We start from the raw sequence: 27,121 nt of genomic DNA, 5'->3' as shown, positions 1-27,121 counted from the left end.
GAACTGGACAGGCTTTCACTGAGAGTGGGGCCAGATTGTAATTCTAGTTTCAAATAAGTTCTAGGGTCCCAAATAGCAGATATTCATGGATCTTCACTCCAGTGCTTACACATTAATGTTACTCAGCTACCATTGTGTGTGTGTGTCTTCCTACCTCACAATCAGCTTCCTAGTCTTACTTTGCTTTCCATCCTGGCTCCTTAAGGAGAACATTAGGCGAGCTCAATTTTGTGCCATTCATCCATAGGACAATGGGAGAACCATAAGTTGTTTGCTCTTGGATCAGATCCCCTCCCCTGGGTTCAGTTAGTAGTAAGAGTTGATTTACATGCACAAAGTATATCAACTAACCCCCTAAGCAATGCTAGAGAGGAGGTGACTTTTCTTAAAAGGTTAATGGATGGATGAACTCTATAAATGTGTATGTTTGTATGCCTGGCTACACACGTTTACTCATACTTATGGTTCTGAAAATGTTCCCTACAGCACAATCCATCTATAACACAACACATGGAACATCGAATACCCTGAATCTCAAACTGGAAACCTAGGAGTCATTTTTTTAATTAAGTTTTAATTTTAATTCCAGTTAGCTAACATATAGTGTTATTAGTTTCAGGTGTACAATATAGTGATTCAGCAATTCCATATATCACCTGGTGTTCTTCAAAAGAACACCATCCCCATCACCTACTTCACCTGTTCTCCTCACCCACTTCCCCTCTGATAACCATCAGTTTGTTCTCTATAGTTAAGAATCTGTTTCTGCGTGGGGCGCCTGGGTGGCTTAGTTGGTTGAGCGTCCGACTTTCACTTAGGTCATGAGCTCGCGATTCGTGGGTTCGAGCCCCGCGTCGGGCCCTGTGCTGACTGCCAGCTCAGAGCCTGGAGCCTGTTTCGGAGTCTGTGACTCCCTCTCTCTCTAACCCTCCCCTGCTCACGCTGTCTCTCTCTCTCTCTCTCTCCTAGAAATAAATTAAAAAACATAAAAAAAAAAAAGAATCTGTTTCTTTGTCTCTCTTTTTTTCCCCTTTGCTCATTTGTTTTGTTTCTTAAACTACACATATGAGTGAAATCATATGGTATTTCTCTTTCTCTGACTTATTTCACTTAACATTATACTTTCTAGCTCTGTCCACATTGTTGCAAATGGCAAGATGTCATTCTTTTTTTTTTTTTTTTTAAATTTTTTTTTTTAATGTTTTATTTATTTCTAGGAGAGAGAGAGAGACAGCGTGAGCAGGGAAGGGTCAGAGAGAGAGGGAGTCACAGACTGAAACAGGCTCCAGGCTCTAAGCTGGCAGTCAGCACAGGGCCCGACGCGGGGCTCGAACCCACGAACCGCGAGATCATGACCTAAGCGAAAGTCGGACGCTTAACCGACTAAGCCACCCAGGCGCCCCAAGATGTCATTCTTTTTATGGATGAGTAATATTTCACTGTATATTTATATATACCACATCTTTTTTAAAAAAGTTTATTTATTTTGAGAGAACTAAGAGAGTACAAGAGGAGGAGGGACAGAGAAGGAGGGAATCTTAAGCAGGCTCCGTACTATCAGCTCAGAGCACATGAGGGACTCAAACTCAGAAAACTGTGAGATGATGACCTGACCCAAAATCAAGAGTTGGATGCTCAACTGACTGAGCCACCCAGGAGCCCCATACCACATCTTCTTTTTTTTTTTTTAATTTTTTAATGTTTTATTTATTTATTTTTTCAGATTGTTGAATTTTTTTATTTATTTATTTTTTACAGTTTATTGTCAAATTGGTTTCCATATAACACCCGTCGCTCATCCCCACAATTGCCCTCCTCCATGCCTATCTCCTCCCTCCGCCCCCACACCTATGAGTCCTCAGTTTGTTCTCAGCATTCAAGAGTCTCTCATGGTTTGCCTCTCTCCCTTTCCCCAACCATTTCTCCCCTTCTTCTCCCCCATGGTCCTCCATTAAGTTCCTCCCAATCCTCCTATACATGCAAACATATGATATTTGTCCTTCTCTGCCTGACTTATTTCACTCAGCATAACACCCTCAAGGTCCATCCATGTTGCTACACATGGCCAGCTTTCATTCTTTCTCATTGCCATGTAGTAGTCCATCGTATAGATATACCACATCTTCTTGATCCATTCATCTGTTGATGGACACTTGGGCGCTTTCCATGTTTTGGCTATTGTTGAGAGTGCTGCTATGAACACTGGGGTACATATGCTCCTATGCATCAGCACTCCTGTATCCCTTGGTTAATTCCTAGCAGTGCTATTGTTGGGTCATAGGGGGGTTCTGTTGTTAACTTTTTGAGGAACCTCCACACTGTTTTCCAGAGGGGCTGCACCAGTTTACATTCCCACCAACAGTGTAGGAGGGTGCCCATTTCTCCACATCCTCGCCAGCATCTAAAGTTCTCTGATTTGTTCATTTTAGCCACTCTGAGTGGTGTGAGGTGGTATCTCAGTGAGGTTTTGATTTGTATTTCCCTGAGGAGGAGGGATGCTGAGCATCGTTTCATGTGTCTGTTGGCCATCTGGATGTCCTCTTTGGAGAAGTGTCTGTTCATATCTTCTCCCCATTTCTTTACTGGGTTGTTTTTCGGGCATGGAGTTTGGTGAGTTCCTTATAGATTTTGGATATTAACCCTTTATCTGATATGTCATTTGCAACTATCTTTTCCCATTCCGTTGGTTGCCTTTTAGTTTTGTGGGTTGTTTCCTTTGCCATGCGGCCACATCTTCTTTATCCATTTATCTATTGATGGACTCATGGGCTGCTTGCATAATTTGGGTATTGTAAATAATAATGCTATAAATATGAGTACATGTATCCCTTTGAATTAGTGTTTATCTATTTGGAGGTAGTACAATTGCTGAGTCATAGGGTAGTTCTATTTGTAACTTTTTGAGGAACCTCCATACTGTTTTCCACAGTGGCTGCACCAGTTTGCATACTCACCAACAATGCACACGTGATGCATTCCTTTCCATCTGTCCATACCTTCAGTGAGTTCTTTTAAGTCAATTTTTAGAATATATCTCATGTCATCTTACCTTACATCCCTCCACTTTTCTTCCATGAAAAGTAGCTCATGAAAGTAGCTCAGGCTACTTACTATTTTCTACTTACTATGGTGGCTTCTAACTTCTTTTCCTACTTTCACTCTTTCTTGCTCTCCATTCCATTTTCTAAACCATAGCCAAAATAAGTCTTTTAGGAAGAAACTTAATTATTTCAGTTCCTTGCTTCAGTGACTTCTAGTTGCACTTAGACTAAAAATCTAAACTCCTATAGTGACCTTAAAAGATCTATGCCATCCGCTATCTGTGAATCTGTATTTCACGTTGCTCTCTTTCTCAGCTTTGCTTCAGTTCTCTGGCTATACTGGCCTTCTTCTTTTAGGCCTTAGACACTTTGTACGTGGAGCTCCCTTAGCCTAGAATTGTCTTTCCCTACTCTTTACATGGCTATCTCTTTCTCATCCTCAGTTTCAACTTAAAGGTCACCTCTTCTCTAATTATCCTATCTAATGTGGGTTCCCTTCACTATTATTCTCTACTGCTACACATAGTTATTTTCCTTAATAGCACTTAGCACTCTCTGGAATTATCTTATTTACTTATTTATTATCTTAGTTATCTTAATTACTAACTTATTACTTGGGATTTTTTTGTATCTCCCTCTTTTAGAATATAAGCTTTAAGAGAACAGGGACTCTGTGTGTTTTATTCACCAGGGTATCCCTAGGACCCAAAAAAGTCCCTGGCATAGAGTAAATACTCAGTAAATATTGGTTGTGTGAATGAATTAATCAATCACATGGCCAGCTGAAATCAAACTTGTACCCTTCCATCAAATAAAAACCATTCTAGGGGCGCCTGGGTGGCTTAGTCGGTTAAGCGTCCGACTTTCGCTTAGGTCATGATCTCGCGGTTCGTGGGTTCGAGCCCTGCGTCAGGCCCTGTGCTGACTGCCAGCTCGGAGCCTGGAGCCTGTTTCAGTCTGTGACTCCCTCTCTCTCTGACCCTCCCCTGCTCACGCTGTCTCTCTCTCTCTCCTAGAAATAAATAAAACATTTAAAAAAAATTAAAAAAAAATAATAAATAAAAACCATTCTAGTCAAGAAACTTGTTATCACAGGATTTTGCCAGAAGGTGTGGAATGAGTCAGGAAAGAGTCAAGTAGGCCATGCTGTAGTATCAGATTGCCTTGATTTAAGATTACCCTATGCTAAGGGTCTATGGGTACCTCAGTTGGCTGAGCATCCAACTCTTGATTTCGACTTAGGTCATGATCCCAGGGTCATGGGATCAAGCCCAGCATCAGGCTCCACGCCAAGAATGGACCTTGCTGAGGATTCTCTTTCTCTCCCTCTGCCCCTCTCCCCTGCTCATGTTCTCTCTCTTTCTCTCTCAAAAATAAAAAATTTAACTCTTGCTAAAAAAAAAATTTTTTTTAAAGATTAACCCATGCCAGGTGCCAAGGTGGTTCAGTCAGTTAAGCATCCAACTTTAGCTCACATCATGATCTCACAGTTCATGCATTTGAGTCCTACATTGGGCTTTGTGCTGACAGCTTGGAGCCCGGAGCCTGCTTCAAATTCTGTGTCTCCCTCTCTCTCTCTGCTCCTCCACTGCTCATGCCCTGTCTCCCTCCTCCTCAAATATGGATAATAACACATTAAAATTCTTAAAAAAAGATTAACCCATACTAACATGAACGTAACTAAGCCAATGAGAGAGAGACTGATCACAACTCCCTTTTTCCTACTGTTACTTAAAACAGAGGTAAATATGGAGGGATACCTGGCTGGCTCAGTCAGTAGAGCATGTGACTTGATCTCGGAGTCATGAGTTCGAGCCCCATGTTACACATAAAATCATTTTTTAAAAAACAGAGGTAAATATGGAGAGAATACATGTGTTAGAAAAGAACACAGATATTAGGCAACATCTAATATCAATTGTCCTGAGTATTTATAAGACAAATAAGAAACTAATTGTCAAGATCATAAATCTGTACATCAGTTCCTGTTGTAATGGGCAATGACAATCAGGTCAGAGGCTCCAGTCAGGATTTCACAGAATCTGTTGAAGTTATCCTGTAGTTCTCTAAATTTGGTTTGCCAAAATGCCCAATGAATGTCGAGTGCATTAAATAACAGCACACCTGTCCTGTCCTAACTAGGATCTTTGCTGGTATTCCTCCACTGACAGATGGGAGTGGAGTAAAGGGTAGCTCCTTCCCAGAAACTAATGAGAATCTCTAGTAAAGAATACTTGACATGAACTGAGCCTGATACATATCCCATGTTTCATTGTCCCACCCAGTTTCCTAAGCTTTAGCCACAGAATGGTCCTTGACTATTTACATTTTCATCAGCACCCACATCATATCACTAGACCTGTTTTTTTCTCCTTCCTGTCTTTATTATCTATCACCTAGAACAGTGTTTCTCAAACTTGAACATGTATCAGGATCTACTGGAAGACTTCTTTTTTTTTTTTTTAATTTTTTTTAATGTTTTATTTATTTCTAGGAGAGAGAGAGAGACAGCGTGAGCAGGGGAGGGTCAGAGAGAGAGGGAGTCACAGACTCTGAAACAGGCTCCAGGCTCTGAGCTGGCAGTCAGCACAGAGCCCGACGCGGGCTCGAACCCATGAACCGCGAGATCATGACCCAAGCGAAAGTCGGACGCTTAACCGACTAAGCCACCCAGGCACCCCTGGAAGTCTTCTTAAAAGACAATTTCTGGGCCCTATCCAGTTTTCGATTTGGTAGGTCTAGGATGAGACTAGGTGCTCCAGAGATCACAGTTTGAGAACAACTCCTAAAGTACTGCAGGAGATTCGTATTTGATCTCTCTGACAACAGCCTCTTTCCTAGTAAGTTCATGCTTTACACTTCTGCCGGGATTATTTTTAAAGTATTTACGTAGCTTTCTCTCCTAAAACTATACAATTCTCAAAGACAAAACACTATGTTTTATCCATCTTTGAGTCATGATGTCTAGTAATGGTATAGGCATTCAATGTTGGGTCACTGAATAAATCAAAGTATGTTTTATAGCATTCTGGGTTTTTACTTTCTTTTCACTTGCTTCTTATAATAAAAAATCAAGTATAGGAGTGGCAGTAACATGGGTCTAATAAATTGAGGATTAGACAAGTCAAAGTTATAGTATATATCTTATCCTCTAAAGCAGCTACATGTAATAAAAATACAGCCTTTAAGTTGACTGTCTCATATGCCATATGGCAACATGTATCTGGTAACTATTGGTATAGAGGGTATAGCAGGCCAGTTTAAGAAAGCACATAAATCATTACCAAAGTAGATATCTAAGAAAGGTGGAAAACAAAGAATTGAAAAATCAGTTGACCCAGAAATCACTGAAAGCACATTTTTTACAGGGAAGACAGGGGGAATATAGAATTCATCCCTGTTAGTTGCTGTAAAATATTATATCAAGTTTGCTTTAATTATACAGTAATGTCTCAAAGAACAAAGGTAAATTACAGATAACTTATGTTACTACTCCCACATTATCTCTTAATAACTATGTAATTAACTTGTCACTATATAGAGTGTGTAGTTTAATATTACTCATGTATAAAGAACATTAATAACTTAAATGAATGAGCTGGGGTCAGGCGAGGGATGGAAGCAGTGAGGAAATCATAATATTATAACAATCAGGAATTCAAATGATTCATTAGATCATTGACCCAGTCCTCAGTAATCTGAGCCAAAACCCTGGAAAGTAACAATGGAATCTTAGGTGAACCATGTAGCTTTCTGAAGATAAAAAGCATATAGTAAAGTAAGTAAACTTACCAAACAGTGAAGTGGATAAGTGAAATTGGTATAATGCATATACTTTTGAACAGTCCATTTTGTTTGGAGAGGTTTTTCCTTTTAAGTAAATATTAAGATTTTTTTTAATGGAAAAACCATTCTTTCACTCAGATTATTTTACCAACTTCTTGAATTTATGTGTATGGACCATGTGGTGATGATGGAACTCTTCATTCACTGCTGATGGGAATGCAGAACAGTGCAGCCACTTTGGAAAAACGTTTGGCAATTTTTTACAAAACACACTTTTCTATACATATGACCCAGTAATCATGTTCCTTGCTATTTACCCAAATAAAGTGAAAGTATATGTCCATGTTAAAACAGATGCACATGGATGTTGACAGCAGCCTTCATCTTAATTGACAAAACTTGGAAGCAACCAACATGTCCTTCAATAGGTGACTAGATAAACAAACTGTGATACATCCGTGCAATGGAATATTATTCAACCACAAAAACAAGTGAGTTATCAGACCATGAAAAGACACAGAGGAAACTTAAACATATAGTACTAAACTAGAGAAGCCACTCTGAAAAGGCTATATACTGCATGATTCCAACTATATGACATTCTGGGAAAGGCAAAACTATGGACACAGTAAAAACATCAGTGGTTGTCAAGGGCTTGGGGTGGGAAGTAGGGAGGGATAAACTGGTAGACTACAAGAGTTTTTAAGGCAGTGAAACTATTCTATATGATACTGTAATGGTGGAAAACAGATCATTATACATTTTTCAAGTTTTATAGAATGAACAGCACAAAAAGTGAACCCTAATGTAAACCATGGATTTTAGTTGTTAATAATGAATCAATATTGGCTCATCAATTGTAACAAATGTGTCACCTCAGTGCAAGATGTTAGTGATAGGGGAAACTGAGGGATGGGGAGGATGAGAGTGTAGAAAGGAACTCTTTACTTTCCATTCTGTTTTTCTGTAAATTTAAAAATGCTCCAAAAAATAGACTTTATTAATTTTTTTAAATACCAAAGTGTTTGAAAAACTTTTCTTCCACCTATCTCATTTTACCAGTATCTTCAGTATATGTGTGAGCCCTATGTTTCCCAGCTTCAACAGCCATGGTGTCCTGTGGTGCTGAGTGTCGTATGGCCAGTTACTTCACAGTTTTTACCAAAAAGCTTGTTTTCATTGATATCACATAATAGCCACTCTATCCAAGTACAGTGATCCTTTCTGCTTGACTCTGTCAGGAATTTTCCCAGCAATCCCTGCTAAGGAAGCATTGGTCCTTGAATTTCCATTTCAAAAGATACAGACTGATTTACTTGGCATATAGTTTCTATAGATGAAGACTTCATTTGGGGAAGAAAGACTGCTAAGGTCTACTCAGAAACTTTGTAAGATATTCCCTCTCATGTTGCCTGTGTTTCCCTGCGTACAAGAATATGGAAAGTAGTGAAGATCTTTATGTCCTTGAGAAATCTTCTAAGAAGAGTGACCAATTTCATTGTACTTATACTTACACTGATTTACTTTGTGGAAAGCTCTATTCCCAAGTGACTACACTTACTAATGAACTCTAAAGAAATAAATGGAAAACTGTTAGAACCAAACATCACTCAGCTGAAATGTATGAACAACTAATTCATAACTATCTATTTAAATAGTTAAATATCCCCATGTTATTGTTTAAAATAATATTTATTTGCTTTCTATTATAAAAATAATACTTCTTATTATTAAAAGTAATAGTTCTCTAAAATAAAACATTTAAGAGATGAGAAAAGCAAACAGAAAATAAAAAATCATCTTTGAATTCCAGAAATTATGATGTTGTCTTTTTAAACACACATAAAATTTTGCTTTTTATTATTTTGAATAAAAATGTTTCTAAAGCGTATTGCAGGAATATGACCAAAAACTAAAAATGAAAGTAAACAAATATAGGAATTTGATAAAGTCAGGATGGGTACAATAGCACTCTGTAATACCCTTGCAGTTCTTCTGTAAATCTAAAATTAGTTCCAAATAAAATGTTTAAAAACAATTGGAACAAGGTGGATTACTTAAGGCATACTAGTGGAACAAATTTACAGCTTTTTGGAAAAAACAAAGGTTAATTACTACCAATCACCATACTCAAAGAATTTCCAGATGGAATAAAGAGTTAAATGACCACAAATGAACTAAAAGAAAATATAGTCTAATGTTTATCCGATCTCATGCTGTGGAAAACCTTACTTAGCCTGAATTCAGTGGAAAATTTATTGAAGAAAGATTAGTATATCTATATAACAATAAAAATAAAAGGCAAATGACAAAGTAAGGAAAAGTATTTGCAATATATATAGTAGATAAACTGGGACTGTCTCTTAAAAATCAGTAAAAGAAGGGAAGTATTCCAATAGAAAAATAGATAAAATTGTCTTCAGTTTATAAAAAGAAATACAAATGGCTTGGAGGCATATGAAAAGTTTTCAGCCTCCCTAAACAAATAGCTGTAAATTAAAACAAGATTCTACCTTTTACTTTTCGAATTATCAAACAGAATTTTTTAATAGCAAGAATGCTATTGGCAGTGTACATTAACAAGATCTTTTTGAAAAGAAATTTGGCAATATGTATGTAGAACCTGAAAAATTATTAGTTGCCCTTAAAGAAACTTATCTTAAGGAAATTAAAAATGTACATAATGAGGGGCTCCTGGGTGGCTCAGTCGGTTAAGCATCCAACTTCGGCTCAGGTTATGATCTTACGGTTCATGGGTTCAAGCCCCATGTCGGGCTCTGTGCTGACAGCTCAGAGCCTGGAGCCTGCTTCAGATTCTGTGTCTCCCTCTCTCTGACCCTCCCCTGCTCACACTGTCTCTCTCTCTCTCTCTTAGAAATAAATAAAAACATTAAATTTTTTTAATTTAAAAATATACATAATGATTAATGTCAGAAGAATGTTATAAAGATATTCATCGTAGTGTTATTTATATTAAAAAAATAGAAACAGCCTAAATATCCAATAATAGGATTAAGTAAATTCTGCTATATCCACATTTAAAAAGCATGGTCCCTAAGAGTATTTAAAGATATGCCAAAATGTTCCTAATGAACTTTTATTGCAGGAATAATAAGAAGTAGAAAATACAACAGTACAAAAAGGGTATGTACATATATAATAGAAGTAACAGATACAACGAAAAGTAAACATCTCTCCTACCCCAATCCTCTAACTCCCCTCCCTGAGACAGCTTTACTTGCTAGTGTCTATTAAATTCATCCAGAAATATCCTGCACATGTACTAGTTTGTGTATGTATACATATGCCAGTTTTTTTCAAATGCAAATACTATATCCTGTGCTTACTGTTCTATACCCTTGATTTTTCATTTTCTCATATCTTGGAGATTGTTTCATAGCAGCGTATAAAGATCTACCTCATTCTGGCTAACTGCTTTATATTATTCCATTCCATGGGTTTAACCGCTCCCCTTTTCAAATTGATGGATTGTTTTTAAAACATAAATCATATAACGTTTTAAGAAAGAAACATGATAGACATTACCTTAATCAAGTGATGAAACTTAACATCACCAAGGATGGAACAAGCCAACACCATGCCCCCAGTGAAATACCCAGCCTCATTTCTATACTCCTGCCAAACTTATTAAAACTGAATCTAATCATGAGGAAACATCAGACAAACCTAAATTGAGAGATATTATGCCAAACAACTTAGCTAGACTTTTCAAAAATGCCAGTTTTGAAATGCTGAATGAGAGGGGGAACTTTTCTAGATTATAAGAGTCTAAAGGGAACATGACAACTAAATGCAACTATGATCCTAGATTAGATTCTGAAGCAGACAAAAACCTCTCAAGGATATTACTGCGACAAGTGAGGCTACTTTGATATGGACTGCATATTTGATACAGTATAGTATTAATATTAAATGGCTCATTTTTATTACAAACAATGCTGTAGTGAATGTCCTTGTACATATGCTTTTGTACACATATATGCATATATATATATCTTGGAGGCCATTTCCAATTCATAGAAGTAGAATTGCTGAACTTGAAGGCTTTGTGCACTTAAAGTTGTTGTTTGTTTGTTTGTTTGTTTTATTTAATTAATCTCTACACCCAATATGGGGCTCAAACTCATGACCCCAAGATCAAGTCGCATGTTCTTCCAACTGAGGCCAGCCAAAGTGCCCCTGTGCTTTTGTAGTTTTGATTGATATTGCCTAAGTGCCCTTCAGAAAGAGTGCTAATTTACACTCCAGTATATAATTATGTTCACTCTCTTTCTTAATACAGTGTATTAACTATTCTTATCGTTACTAATCTCTTAAGTGAAAAATAGTATCACATTGTTTAGATAACATATTATTAAGTAGAAAAAGGCTACATGACAATATCTAATAGTATGATATCAAGATACATATGTATGTATATATATACTATGTATACACACAGGGACACATATATATGCATACATGTGTATACATATGTTTATACATCTTGGCAGATATACAGAGAAATGTTCAATGTAGTTATTTACTAATTTTTTTAAATCTTGAAGTGGCACATTTTATAATATAAGATATAATGTATAATCAAATACAAATAATAATAATATGAAGAGGTCTCTACCTAGGCCACTTGAGAAAAGGAACATTTACTAATACCTTTGCGTCTTTACTGTTAATATCTGTATTATACCTCACCCCACTTTGGTTCCCCTGCACCAGAAATAACTATTTCCTAATTGTTTTCTTACCTTTCTTTTAAATTTATGATATATTAATATATTCCTAAACAATATGAGAACTTACCTATGTTCACATATATAATTTATTGAATGCCATCATAGGAATATGCTGTAATGAATTAATCCAGTTTGTGATCAATAGACACTTTTAGTAGTTTCTAGATTTTACCAATGTCGCTATGAACACTCTTATACATGTGTCCTACCTAATGCAAGAGCTTCTGTAGGATGTATACATAGTTGTGAAAAATGCTTGGCCACCTTTACTAGGTAATGCCAAATCATCTACCCAGCTCACTCCTACCAGTTTTGACTCCTATCAGCTCTGACAGATTACAGGGCACCATCATCAAGTGGCATTGTCAGACTTAAGTTTTTGCTAATCCAGTAGATATATAGTAGAATCTCATTATTGTTTTAATTTCCATTTTCCTTCATTACTAATAAGGTTGAGCACCTTATATTTCCTCTAGAAAAGTCTTAAAGTTTATTGAGAGAGTGAGAAAGAGAGAGAGAGCATGGGAGGAGCAGAGAGAGAGGAAGAGGGAGAGAATCCCAAGCAGGCTCTAGACTGTCAGCACAGAGTGCAGCGCAGGGCTCAAACTCATGAACTGTGAGATCATAACCTGAGCCGACATTAAGAGTCAGACACTTGGGGCGCCTGGGTGGCTTAGTCGGTTGAGCGTCGACTTTCGCTTAGGTCATGATCTCGCGGTTCGTGGGTTCGAGTCCCGCGTCGGACTCTGTGCTGACTGCCAGCACAGAGCGTGGAGCCTGTTTCAGAGTCTGTGTCTCCCTCTCTCTCTGACCCTCCCCTGCTCACGCTGTCTCTCTCTCTCCTAGAAATAAATAAAAATATTAAAAAAAAAAAAAAAAGTCAGACACTTAACCTACTGAGCCACCCAGGTACCCTGGATGTTTTTAATGTAGAATAAGATAATTTTGTTTGTCTAAATGAAAAACTAGTTGCCTAAATACTATTTTCTAATAATCCATCTTTTCACCATGGATTCACAATGCTAATTCCACTGAAGCTCAAGTTTCCACATTTGCATAGGCCTATTTCAGAACTATCTCTTATTTTCCTTTGCACTCTTTATCTGTACCTATGCACTGTATCTATTATTATAGTTTTCTAATAAGTGTTGGATCTGGTAAAGCAAGTCTTTCCTACCTTGTTTTTCTTCAGTAGGAATGTTTGGCCATTCTTGATTCTTTGTTTTTCATACAGATTTTATTTTTTTAATGTCTGAGATTTTGAGAGCATGCCCACATGTGTGCATACATGCAAGCCAGGGGAGGGGGGGCAAAACAGAGAGGGAAAGAGAGAGAGAGAGAGAGAGAGAAAGAGAATCCTAAGCAGGCTCTGAGCTATCCACACAAAACCTGGCATGGGGCTCGATCTCATGAACCATAATATCATGACCTGAGCCAGAATCAAGAGTCAGATGCTTAACTGACTAAGCCACCCAGACAGCCCTTTCATACAGATTTTAGAATCAATTTGTCAGTTACTCAAAACCTGTTAAGACTTTGAAGTTACATGAATAAGGGGTGCCTGGGTGGCTCAGTCTGTTTAGTGTCCAACTTCGGCTTACTTCATGATCTCCGATTCATGAGTTAATTCATGTGTTCTATCCTGGAAAATATTTCATGTGCACTTGAAAAGAATATGTATTCTGCTGTTTTTGGATGAAATGTTCTATATATATGGTAGGTCCATCTGGTCCAATGTGCCATTCAAAGCCACTGTTTTGTTGTTGGTTTTTGTCTGGATGATCTATCCATTGATGTAAGTAGAGTGTTAACATCTCCTACTGTTACTGTTTTCGGTCACTTTCTTCCTTTGTGTCTGTTAATAGTTGCTTCCATGTTGGGTACATAGGTATTTAAAATGGTTCCATTTTCTTCTTGGATTATTTCCTTTATCATTATGTAATATCCTTCTCTGTCTCTTATTACAGTCTTTGTTTTAAAGTCTATTTTGTCCAATATAAGCATTGCTACCCTAGCTTTTTTTTTTTCTTCCATTTGCATGGTAAATGTTTTTCCATCCTTTTTCCATCCTTTCCCTTCCCTTCTGCATTTTTAGGTTTGAAGTAAGTCTCTTCTAGGCAGCATATAGATGGGTCTTGTTTTTTTATCCATTCAGCCACCATATGTCTTTTAATTGGAGCATTTAGTCCCTTTACATTTAGAGTAATTATTGATAGGTATGTACTTATTGCCATTTTGATATTTGTTTTCTGATTGTTTTTTGTAGTTCTTCTCTGTCCCATTCTTCTCTTGGTCTCTTCCCTTGTTGTTTGATGACTTTTTTTAGTATTTTGCTTGGATTCCTTTCCATTTATTTATCTTTTCTTTATTAAACACAAGAGAAAAATCCAGAAAGAACACAAATACATAGAGGCTAAATAACATGATACTAAGCAGTGAATGGGTCAATCAGGAAATCAAAGAGGAATCCAAAAAATACATGGAAACAAATGAAAACAAAAACATAATGGTCCAAAATCTTTGGGATGCAGCAAAATCTGTTCTAAGAGGGAAGATTATAGCAATACAGGTCTACCTCAAGAACCAAGAAAAATCTCAAGTAAACAACCTAACCTCATACCTAAAGAAACTAGGAAAGAAAAAACAAATAAAAAGCCAGTAGAAGGAAGGAAATAATAAAGATAAGAGCAGAAATAAATGAAATAGAAACTTAAAAAACAGTAGAACAGATCATGAAATCAGAAGCTCTGTCTTTGAAAAGATCAACAAAAATTCATAAACTTTTAGCTAAACTCATCAAGAAGAAAAGAGAGAGGACTCAAATAAATAAAATGAGAAATGAAGGAAAAACAACGAACACCACAGAAATACAAAAGATTTTAAGAGAATATTATAATTATATGCCAACTGGACAACCTAGAAGACATGGATAAATTCCTAGAAACATATAAACTTCCCAAACTGAACCAAGAAGAAATAGAAAATTTGAACAGATTACTAGTAATGAAATTGAGTCAGTAATCAAAACCAAACAGGGACGCCTGGGTGGCTCAGTCAGTTAAGTGTACAAATTCAGCTCAGGTCATGATCTCACAGTTCATAGGTTCAAGCCCCACGTTAGGCTCTGTGCTGACACCTCCGAGCCTAGAGCTTGCTTCATATTCTGTGTCTCCCTCTGTTCCTTCCCCACTCATGCTCTGTCTCTCTCGGTCTCTTAAAAATAAATAAATGTTTTTAAAAAGGTTTTTTGTAAAACAAACTTTAATTCTTCCAAGTTCATAAAGTCTGTGTGGCACAGCATTCTTATTTGATGACAACCAGAAAAAGCTAAGTCATTCTTTTTGTTGTGAATGTTGAATGAACAATAATGGAGTCTACTGGGCTTTTAGTTCCACCCACCATGAAAACTATTGGTGAAAGAACTATAGATGGAAAAGAAAAAATTGATTTACAGACTTTGTTCATTTCCTTCTAAAATATCCCTAGCTCTTAAGTCACTTGATTAAAACTTTCATACCTACTGACAATATTTCTCACTTTTCTGTAAATGACACTGAGAAAATTCTAGGTATTATATCTCTTCTACAGTAACTACATGAAATAGACAAATTAAGATAGGAAATTATATTACCTTTTTCCCCACACCAGCCATCCCACCTCTATGTGCTTTGACAAAACTAGCTTAGCACCTCCTCTCTGCACAGTTTAAATACAAGTTTCAGTTCTCATCTCAGACACTACATTCACTTATGCTAAAATGGATTGCTCTCCTTAACATTAATAAAAGAAAAATCCAAATGAAAGTAACCAGAAGGTAATAAGCTATATTAATTGCTAATGGACAAAGGTTTATTCTGATAGCTCTGGATCTGTGATTGTTGCAAGAACCAGAGCCAGCCAACACTACCCCTAGGATCCAAATTCATTGTCACTGAGAAACATTCACCTACCATATGCCTCAACAGCTAGAGACCTAAAGTCCATGAAATGACCCAAATTTCAGAAAAGTCTAAGAGGTCAAGGGATAAGCCTTCTAATCCATAAAGGATTAGAAAGGAGATCTACAGATCCCAGAGAAAAAGAACCAAAGTAGAAAGGCAAGAACAACTGTCTCAACGTAGGAGTTCCTGATTGGAAACCTATGTTTTTGGTTTTTATAGTTTATTTGTTTTTGAGACAGAGAGAGACAGAGCATGAGCGGGGGACGGGCAGAGAGAGAGGGAGACACAGAATCTGAAACAGGCTCCAGACTCTGAGCTGCCAGCACAGAACCCGATGTGGGGCTCGAACCCATGAACCACGAGATCATGACCTGAGCCGAAGTCGGACGCTTAACCGACTGAGCCACCCAGGTGCCCCAGAAACCTATGTTGATATTTCTTGTTCTCCAGTGTTATACCTTCTGTTTCTGTTCTCTTGACTATGTTGGAAAGCATATATGCAGAGCCTTACCCTTCATTTTCAAGATAATGTGCTGACAAGGACCATAAGAACCAGAAAAAGGCACCAGGAAAAAGGGCTCATAGGGGACTTTTCATATGAAGCATACATGCCAAGTCAGCTATTTGAGATTTTCTTGTTGAATTCCTGATAGGCCCAAAATATTTACTAAAAGAGAGGAAACTTCTTTTTTGATATATATCTACAAGCCATATTTATCTACTATAGTGTGTGCCAACCACACTCTTTAAAATTCATCACATTCAGTAAATAAGATATGAGTAAGCACTTTGTTTCTTTGCTGATGCAGTATTTGTGTGTATTAATAGCATAGTGTTATTGTTGATATTTTTCCCTACCTAAGAAAATACTTTATTAGAATAATATCCCCAAAATATAAGTAACTTTTAAAAATAGGGGAAGACCAAATATCCTTTAGAAGAATAGGTAAAAGAACAAACAATTCAGTGAAAGGGATTTGTTCTTTAAACATATAAGAAATGTTCTGACATACCTAGGGGGCTCAGTCAGTTAGTCATCCAGCTCTTGATTGTGGCTCAGGTTATGATCTCATGGTTTGTGAGTTTGGACCCCATGTCGGGCTATGGGCTGATGGCGCAGAACCTGCTTGGAATTCTCTCTCCCTCTTTCTCTGCCCCTCCCCAACTTGTGTGCACGAGCTCCCTCTTGCTCTCTCAAAATAAACATTTTTAAATAAATAAATAAATGAATGAATGAATAAAGGGATGTCCAGCCTCACTAATAATAAGAGAAATGCAAATTAAAATTACACTGAGATATCATTTCTAACCCACTAGCAAAAATTCAAAAGCTTGACAGCACACTGTGTTGGAGAGTTTGTGGGGTAAACACACACTCTTAAACATTGCTAGTGGAAATACAAAATGGAGGATTTGGCAGTATCTAACAATTAAACTACTTACACATTTACTCTTCAACCCAGAAATTCTACTGCTAGAAATTTATCCTGAAGGTACATCCCCCACCAGTACAGAAATATATACACAAAAAAAATATTCCGACATTCATTGTCATTGCAAAGCATTGGCAATTATATGAACATCCAGGTGACCAAAATTAACATCACCAGTGACTAGCAACTGGACATAATGTTAAATTTTAGGTTATGTGTATTTTACACAATAAAAAAACTATCAGAATATTTTTTCATGTAATAAAAGGATTCCCTATGATTCGTAAAACCAAAGTTCTCTTTGTTTATTTAAACAATTTTAGGGGCACCTGGGTGGCCCAGTCGGTTAAGCATCTGACTTCAGCTCAGGTCATTATCTCACTGTTCATGGGTTTGAGCCCCACGTCAGGCTCTGTGCTGACAGCTCACTCAGAGCCTGGAGCCTGTTTCAGATCCTGTGTCTCCCTCTCTCTCTGATCCTCCCCTGCTCACGCAGTCTCTCTCTCCCTCTCAGAAATAAATAAAACATTAAAAAATTAAAAACAAATAAATAAATAAACCATTTTACATAAATTTTAAGATTCACATCAGCTACTTTATGAAGGGTCCACTTACAATTGATTATATAACATATGTAGTTCACCTCGGTTGGTTTTTCTAAATAGATTATTGAAAACTGTTATTCACCCAGGGCAAAGGTCTTAGCTTTTTTCTGCATCCAGGCTTTCCACTTGTCAAAGCAAATGTCTCTTCAGAGTACTTCACTTCAGTCATCAACTAGCTCTTCTCTTAGAAAGCGGGTGCTGGTGCTTATGCTTCACACAAATATTTCATAAACATAAGCTTTCCTTTTTCTCACAAAGATCATACCAGAAGGAATGAGGAAAACAGATGTTGCTTATAAGGCTTCTAATAGATGTGTTTCCATTGTAAGCTGATCTGACTCTGATTTTGGCATCTGCTCCATTCACTGTGTGGGCTGAGCATTTTAGCCTCACAGCCTGGCTGAAAGTTAATATTGACCTTTGACTGTTACCTGAAAACTCAATGATAAAATACTCTTACTAAACCTCTTGAGGGAGTGACTTCACATTCTAAGCAAATGTCTTCAAAATATATCACTCCATTAACTAAATTAATTTTATTCTTTGGTTGGGAATACTTATTTTACTAGATACAGAGCATTCCCCACATCTGACAGGGAAAAAGCTTGTGTGGTCAGAAAGGTAGAGAAGAAAGGACGTAAATCTCTTATAATGTTCTCTACAGGTCTTTATACCACAGCTTCTCAATTAATCTTCACCCCCACCAGGCTGCCAGGGCCTGGGGAACAGCCTGGAAGTCTGGCTACAGAACAGTTTCTCATTATCATCCATTCTTCTGAGTATTTGAGTCTGCTATAGCAGTTCAGGTTTCCTCTGGAGGGAAAGTAGCCCCAAATTCTTCTGTTCTTCACCTATCTTATTTGTAACTACAACACTTTCTCCCTTTTTTCATCTTTTATAATTTTATTGTACTATAACCGATATACAATAAACTGCACATATTTAAAGTGTACAATTTTGCACGTGTTAACAGAAGCATATACCCATGAAGCCATCACTACAGACATATCCACTACCTCTATTTTGTAGATCCTGCCTTCTACAAAAGGCATGCTATTTTGTAATCCTGCCTTCCTGCTGCTTCTCATCCACATTTGGATCATTTCCAGTGTGGAGCTATTACAAATAAAGCTGTTGTGAACATTCACTACACATCTTTGGTAGGAATATATGCTTTCACTTACGTTGGGTCAAATACCTAGAAATAGAGTGACTGAGTCATATGGTTAATGTATTTTTAACTTTTTAAGACACTAACAAATGGTTTTCAAAGCGATCTTATCATTTTATATTCCCACCATCAATGTATGGGAGGATTCCAATTCACCCACACCCTTGCTAACACTTGTTATGGTCAGTCTTTAATTTTAGCCATTCTAGTGGATTGGCAGCAATATCTTATTTTGCATTTGTTCATCTTCTTTGCTAAAATGTTAGTTCAACACTCTTGCTCATTTTTATTGCCTTATTTCTTGTTATTGATGTGTAAAGTGTTTAGTTTAACAAAGTCCAGATATTTTTTTTCCTTTATAAATTTTTGTACTTTTTGTGTCTTAAGAGATTTTGGCAAATTCCAAATCACTAAGATTTTCTATGATTTTCTCTCAGAATTTTATGCTTTTACCTCTTACGTTTAGATCTGTGACCTATTTCAAATGAATTTTTGCAAATGATGTGAAGTTAGGGTTGAAGTGGTTTCTTTGTTTTTTCAAATACGCCATCCAGCCGTTCTGTTTTAAACCATTTGTTTAAAAGAGTATCTTTTCTCCACTGGAGTGCTTTGATAGTTTCATCAAAAATCAGTTGATGAGGGGCGCCCGGGTGGCTTAGTCGGTTAAGCGTCCGACTTTCGCTCAGGTCATGATCTCGCGGTTCGTGGGTTCGAGCCCCGCGTCGGGCTCTGTGCTGACTGCCAGCTCAGAGCCTGGAGCCTGTTTCAGTCTGTGACTCCCTCTCTCTCTGACCCTCCCCTGTTCATGCTGTCTCTCTCTCTCTCCTAGAAATAAATAAATAAAACATTAAAAAAAAAATCAGTTGATGATATAGAAGTAGGTTGATTTCTGGACTCTCTGTGCAGTTGCATTGATATGTTTGTTTATCTTTATGCCAATAGCATAGTGTCTTGATTATTTTAGTTCTGTAATAAGTTGTAACTAAAGGAGTCTTGTTTTTCAGAGATGTGTTTTGACTAATCTTAGTCCTTTGCATTTCCACATAAATATTGGAATCAGCTGGTCAGTTTCTATAAGAAAGTTCTGCAGGAGGGGCGCCTGAGTGGCCCAGTCAGTTAAGCACCTGACTCTTGATTTTGGCTCAGGTCATGATTGCATGGTTCCTGAGATCAAGTCCCACGTTGGGCTCTGTGCTAACAGCAGAGAGCCTGCTTGGGATTCTCTCTCTCCCTCTATCTCTGCCCTCCCCTGCTTACATGCACGGGCTCTCTCTCTCACTCTCACTCTAAAAATAAATAAACTTAATTTAAAAAAATAACTTTAAAAAAAGGAAAGAAAGAAAGACCTGCTGGAATTTTTATTGGTATTAAATGAAATCCATGGAAAAATTTCTTAGAGCTGTTAACAATATTGATTATTCTGATCTGTGAACACTTTATATCTCTCTATTTACCTAGGTTTCTTTCCTTTTTCTCAGCATTGTTTTGTCACTTTCAGTGTGCAGGTCTTACACTTTTATGAAGCATTGCACATATTTGATAGTATGGTAAAAGGGATTTTTAATATCAATTTCTAATTGTTCATTACTAGTACATACACTTGCTATATATACACACATGATGATGTGTATATAGTATGGAAATTCAATTTTTGTATAGTGATCTTGTGCCTTCTAACCTTACTAAACTCACTTAGTAGTTCTAGTAACTTTTTTCTAAATTCTATAAGATATTCTATAAAAGGCCAGGAATTTCTCAATCTCTGCATTATGGACGTTGTAGGATATTTAGCAGCATTCCTCGCTCTACTTATTAGATACCAGCAGCACCCTCTGCCCTAGCTGTGACAACCAGAAATTGCCAGACATTACCAAATGTCCTCTGGTGGGTGGCAAAATCACCCACTATTGAGAACCATAGGCATAGACAAACATGCAATCTACAAATAAAGATAACTTCACTTCTTGTTCCATCTTAATGCCTTTGTTTTTAAATATGGAACACTTAACGAATTTGCTTGTTGTCCTTGTTCAGGGGCCATGCTAAGCTTCTCGGTATCATTACAATTTTACTATACATGCTGCCAAAGCAACCATTTGATACCTTTTATTTATTTCTTTGTTTCTAAAATGTCTATTTATTTATTTTGGAAAGACAGAGCAAGGGAGGGGCAGAAACAAAGAGAATCCCAAGCTAGCTCCATGTTGCCCATTCAGAGTCCGACACTAAACCAAATGAGCCACCCAGGCGCCCCAACTTTTATTTATTTCTTTTGTTTGCCTTATTATACTGGCTAAAGTCTTCAGTACAGTACAGTGTTCAAGAGTAAACATTTTTGTCTTGTTCTTGATCCTAAGGGGAAAACATTCCATCATCCACCATTTAACTGTAAATTTTTCCTAAGTATCCTTTACCAGGTTGAGGAAGATCCCTTCTAGTCCTAGGTTGCTAAAAGTTGTTATTAGTAATTTATTTGGATTTTGCCAAATGCTTTTTCTTCTTCTATTAGATGATCTTATAGTTTTCTTAGTTATGGTATATTACATTGATTAGTGTTTAATGTTAGAACAACCTTGCATTCCTAGGATAATAATAATTTATTATCTTTTTAAATATACTATTGGATTTGCTTTGCTAAAATTTTCTTTAAAATATTTGCTTTTTTTATATATATATCAGAGTAATGCTAGCCTCAAGGAATAAGCTGGGAAGTATTTTCAGTTTTCTAAAGAGGTTATTGTATAGCATTGATACTATTTTTATTCCTTAAATATTTGGTAGAATTCACCAGTGACACCATCTGGACCTGAAACTGTCTTTATTGGATGTTTTTTAACTGAAAAATTAATGTGTTTAGTAAGTACAAGACTAGCCAGGCTGTCTGTTTCTTCCTGAGCTTTGATAATTTGTGTCTTTCCAGGAATTTGTCCAGTTCATCTACTTTATCAAATCTATTGATATAAAATTATTAATGTTTATTTTTCTTTTAGTGTATAGAGATTCTATCGTGACATCACCTCTCTTATTCCCAATACTGGTCATTTATGTCTTCTCTCTTTTTTTCCCCGATCAGTTTGCCTAGATATTTAAATTTGTCCTACTTAGACTCCCAAATCCACCTTCACAACTCAGTGAGACTGTTGAACTCTCCCTAGGTTGCTGTTCTTGTACTGTGGCCTTCTAGCTCTCTCTAGGTGGTGAGCTAGAACACTTTTATTGTTTACCCTATTTGTTTCCCTCCCTTCACGAGTCTTTTACAGTTTGAAAAACTTTGCTTCATATACTTTGTCTTTAATTTTAGTAGTTTCTGGAAAAAGGACAAATCCGGTTGCCTTTATTTTATTTCTTCTTGGTCAGAAACAGAAGTCCTTAACACTATTTTCTACTTTATCACATTTATTTTAATGTCAAACTGGTCCATGGCACTTGACTATAGAAATTATTTCACAGTTGCTTCTGGGAGCAAAAGGGAGATGGAAGTCCTTTATAACTTTTCAACTCTTAAATTTGTACTTGGAGAGATATCCATACGGCAGAATTTTGTCCAAAAGCAGTATGGTAGGAATAACAACACAGAAGGAATCCAGAGAGATGGAGAGAGGGAGTAACTAATACTTTCTCAGCTGTAAAGACCCAAGATAATATTATTTGGCCAGTATTTCTTACTCACAACTCTTAATCTCAAAACTAAAGGAAAGTGTGATACTTTAGGCTTTCAAAGACTAGAATGACTTGTTGATGAGTTGTCCTGTCCCAACTTGAGCTCTTTAAAAGAAATATTGAGGAAAACCTATGATGTTTGGGGGACGAACTCTCCCATTTGGACTCTAACACTTGGCGTTTAACGCTATTAAGACTGAAAAAAGAGATAGGTACATAGACCATTTTTTTGGCCTGACCCGATATGACATTTCTGATGCTATTAGGCAATACTCATGTTCTTCCTTTTTGTCTGTGTTCCAGGTTTTCTGTCTCAGCTGGTCTCTGACAAGCCCTTGACTGAATGCATCCGTGCTGGTCACTATGCAGCAAGCGTCATAATTAGGCGGACCGGCTGCACTTTTCCTGAGAAGCCAGATTTCCACTGATAGGAAAGCAGGAAATCCAAGCCCAGTGGAATAGATACTGCCCTGATTGCTTCCTGAGAATTCCCATATTAATAAAGAAGAAAATTATCTGCCATCTTTTCCTACTATAATAATATTCATTCTTAATTTAGAGGATTACAGTAATGCTCAGTAGAATCTTTATTCTCGCAATAGCCTAAAAAAATAATGCCTATTTCCATAGTTTGATAGTGCTACTTAAATGTTGATTAAACAGGAATATAACATTTCAATGGAAATTTTTATTTCATTTTCAATTACTTTGTAAATTCATGTGTATTTAGCAAATTGATCAGTTTTTTTACATTTCTGCTTTGAATGCAGATGCGATTTAATATAATAGATTTTTAAACAGGAATTAATTCTAACACATCGATCTTCAGCTTTTTATACAAGGATATTTAATTTAGGAGTATGTGTATGGATATATGTATGTGTGTATGTGTATACATACATATATGTGTAACACATATATAAATGATAAATGATCAAATAAGTTACAAAAGTATCTTGCCAAGTTATGCCAAATAATCTCTTTAGTGCATACTCAAACATGTAATAAACTTTGGATAATTAAATAAGTTGCCAAATTATGTTATATTACAGTATTCAAAGTATAATCTTACATTTATTTATGGTATTCTGTAATTTGATACAAATAAAAACTTGTCATGTAGGAATTTTTTTCTGTCTTTGCCCTGTGCTCAACAAAATAAGGAGGTTAAGAACATTATTTAATACTGGACCCTGAAATGGTATCTAATTCATTGATGGTGATAGAAAAACAACATAATACATTGAAAAATAACTTAGTATTTGAGACCGTTAAGTCATTGTTTTAAGGAAGACAAAATGGCATAATAGAACCTCTGGAGTCAAACTTAATTACCTTTATATAACCTTGGGCAAATTACTCAGCCTCTTTTACCTTCATTTTCCTTTCTATAAAATGGGATAATAACTCCATGTACAAGATCATTAAGATAATTTAAGAGAAAACACCAAGTATAAAATGCTTGCTTGCTACATGTTTAGTAAGTGCTTAATAAGTACCTGCAATTTTTATCATTAAGATTATTATTGTTGAAGAAGAAAAAGATAATATTGATAAAACTGAATCAAACCATAGAAAAGAATTCAAGTTTTTGTTTTTTTATGCTTAGGAAAACTTTAAGGTATGCTATGCTTGCTTGTCTTTTTCTTTTTTTAATTGAGATATAATTCACATACCATAAAATTTCCATTTTAAAATGTACGAGTCATTGCATTTTAGTGTAATCACAAAATTGTACAACATCACCATTTTAATCACCCCAAAAAGAAACACTGTATCTCCCAATTTACCATACCCACCCACCCCCATTCCCTGGCAACTACTAATCTATTCTCTGTCTTTATAAATTTGACTGTTCTGGACATTCATAAAAATGGAGTCAATAAATGTGTGTTCTTTTGTGTCGGGCTTCTTTCACTTAGCATGTTTTTGAGATTCACCCATTTATAGCATGTATCAATACTTTTTTTATTTGCCAAATAATATTATATAGATATACCATATTCTGTTTAACCATTCATCAGTTGATGGACATTGGATTGTTAGCACTATTTAGCTATTATGAATAGTATTGCTATGAACATTTCATGTACAAGTTTTTTGTGTTTTCAGTCCTTTGGGATATATACCTAAGAGTGGAATTACTGGGTCACGTGATAACCCTGTGTTTAACTTTTTGAGAAACTGCGAAACTTTTTACAAAGGGACTGCACCATTTTACATTCTCACCAAGGTTTGAGAGCTCAACTTCTTTACACCATGAACTATGAAGGGATATTTCACTGTGGTTTTGATTTGTGTTTCCCTAATAACTAATGATACTAAGCATCTCTTTATATGCTTAATGGCAATCTATATTTTTTCTGTGGAAAATATCTATTCATATCCCTTTCCCATTTTTTAATTGAGTGATTTGTACTTTTATTATTGAATTGTAAGAGTTCTTTATATATTCTAAATATGTCTTATCAGGTATATGATTTACAAATATTTTTTTTCCATTCTTGTCAGTTTTTACATTCTTGATATGTCCTTTGAAGCACAGATGTTTTTAACTTGTATGAAGTCCAGTTTGTGTATTTTTTCTTGTGTCACTTGTGCTTTTGGTTTCATGCCTAAGAAACGATTTGCCTAATCCAAGATCACAAAAACTAACACCTTTGTTTTCGCTTAAGAGTTTATTCATTTTTTATCTAAGATTTAAGTCTGATCCATTTTGAGTTTATTTTTGTACATATGTGAGATGGAGGGTCTAAATTAATTCTCTTGCATGTGAATATCCAATTGTCCCAGCACTTTATTGAAAAGACTATTATCTCCACTACTGAACTGGCTAGGCACCCGAGTCAAAAACAGTTGGCCATAAATGTAAGGTTTTGTTTTGTTTCTGGACTCTCAGTTCCATGCCATTGGTCTATATGTCTATCCTTGTGCCAGTCCAGACTGTTTCAATTATGGAGCTTTGAGTAAGTTTTGAAATTAGGAAGTTTAAGTCCTCCAATTTTGTCTCTCAAAAACAATTAGTTTAAGTGCTAAGGTATCTTCATCATATTAAAACTACTACTACAGAATGTCTTTCTCTTAGGAAGGACACTGATAAACTTTTTCTACTCTTTCCGATGAGAAACTTTCTTATCCCAAGACTATTGGTCAAGTACCACTCACTAGCTAGGCTTCTGACAGGCACTAAAAGAGGTTCCAAAGTATACTATTTGGTAGCACTCAACATGCACACAGATCACATAACTCTCTTGTAATAAAAAATAGTCATTGGGATATGTGTATTTTGTCCTTGAGTTTATGACACTTTTTTTTTTTTCTCTGTTTTGATAAAGGACAAAGGAGAAATAATGACTAGCCTAACAGACTTGATCTCAGGGAATCTCTGACTGGTTGTTACACATTCCCCTCTGTGACCTAAGTTTTTGCACCTCGGAGTGGGGAATAGTTAACCTAGTCTCACTTTATAGTATCTTGGTTTAACAAATATTTGGGGGAGGACATGCAGTATCGGAGAAGAATAATGAAGTTATCAAGACATGAGCTCTGGCCCCAGGTTGGCTTCAAATAACCGTGATCCTTTTACTCTAAGTAATTCACCAGATGTAGATATATTACTTGTGACATCTTGAAAGTATAATTATAGACCAGTGGTTTTAATAAAGTTAGCCTCTCTATATGTGGGGAAAGGTAGTTCTTACCTGAGTAGTGAGCCAAAAAGACAGGCCATTTATTTGTGAGTCACAGTTGGGCAAATAAAGTGTACACAGAAGACATAATTTGGGGGCCTAGGGGAAGGAAGATTGGTGATCTGGAGAATTCGAACATTGAAGTCAGCCTAGTCTCAGCAAGTGATCAAGACAGAAAACTGCTTCCATAGGGTTGGAAAAGATGGTGCAAACATTTGAAGATAGGCTGGGTGCTCAAGTATATAACAGAGTAGGAGAGAAAGGAAAATAAAGAACAAGAGTAGCTATTGTGTTTTCTTATAATTTATACATCTGGCTTTATCATATGTACCTTTATGGCTTTATTTCTCTGAAAAAATCAAAGAGTAAGACTTTTTTTTTAGATCAGGGTGAGGGACATACATTCTTAAAGTCCAAGTAACTTTGGCTAAAAGCTAATATTCTTACCAAATTTTGAAAAGCAAGTATTACCATTTTTTACTCTTTGAAACCTAAGGCATATAATATAAAGATTGCTTTAGACATACATAAGCCTACAAAAGGAGCATGTGTTTGGCTGGCAGTCTAAAAATACCACCAGTGTTAAAATATAAAATTATGCATGATTCATTTCTCTCACTACATCACCTTATAAAAAGTGTCCATTTAGTAATATTTTCATTAGATAAAATAGGTTTAAAATGTGAACAATTTTTTTATGATTCAATTGTAGTTCTATGTGCTAGTCCCCAGCTTTTGTCTCCTTGGACAAGTTCTTGAACTGCTCTGAGCCTTGGTTTTCTCAACTATAAAATGAGGAAAACATATCCACCACCACCAGTCCCAGTGAGAGAATGTTAAGAGAATGTATAAGGAAAACATTTTACAAATTATTAAATAAATTTAAGGATGTAGTAGTTTGATATTTTACAAAAGTACCAAAGCAACTCAGTGGGGAAAGGAAAGTCTTTTCAATACACAATGCTATAACAATTTGCTATCTATACGAGAAGAATGAACCTTACCTCACACCATACATAAAAGTTAGAGATGAATCATAGC

General features: G+C 36.3%; 1 protein-coding gene and 1 non-coding gene across 5 annotated transcripts in view; one reads left to right on the top strand and one right to left on the bottom strand.

The window, feature by feature from the left end:
- The window catches only part of ADK (adenosine kinase), a 498,350-nt gene extending 474,055 nt beyond the window's left edge, over positions 1-24,295 (top strand). For all 4 annotated transcript variants that reach the window (XM_077778630.1, XM_077778632.1, XM_077778631.1 and 1 more), the window contains one exon: positions 22,695-24,295. In XM_077778630.1, the coding sequence (XP_077634756.1) occupies positions 22,695-22,819 (125 nt within the window). In that variant the 3' untranslated portion in view covers positions 22,820-24,295. The remainder of the gene's footprint in view (positions 1-22,694) is intronic.
- LOC144243606 (U6 spliceosomal RNA) lies at positions 20,721-20,823 on the bottom strand. Its single transcript, XR_013338694.1, has one exon. It is a non-coding gene; the product is annotated as a U6 spliceosomal RNA (small nuclear RNA).
- Positions 24,296-27,121: the final 2,826 nt, after the last annotated feature.

The sequence above is a fragment of the Crocuta crocuta genome, unplaced genomic scaffold, assembly GCF_008692635.1.
Source record: "Crocuta crocuta isolate KB4526 unplaced genomic scaffold, BGI_CrCroc_1.0 scaffold167, whole genome shotgun sequence".
NCBI lineage: Eukaryota > Metazoa > Chordata > Mammalia > Carnivora > Hyaenidae > Crocuta > Crocuta crocuta.
Note: the sequence above shows the minus strand (reverse complement) of the source record. Positions and strands in the feature narration are given on the sequence as shown.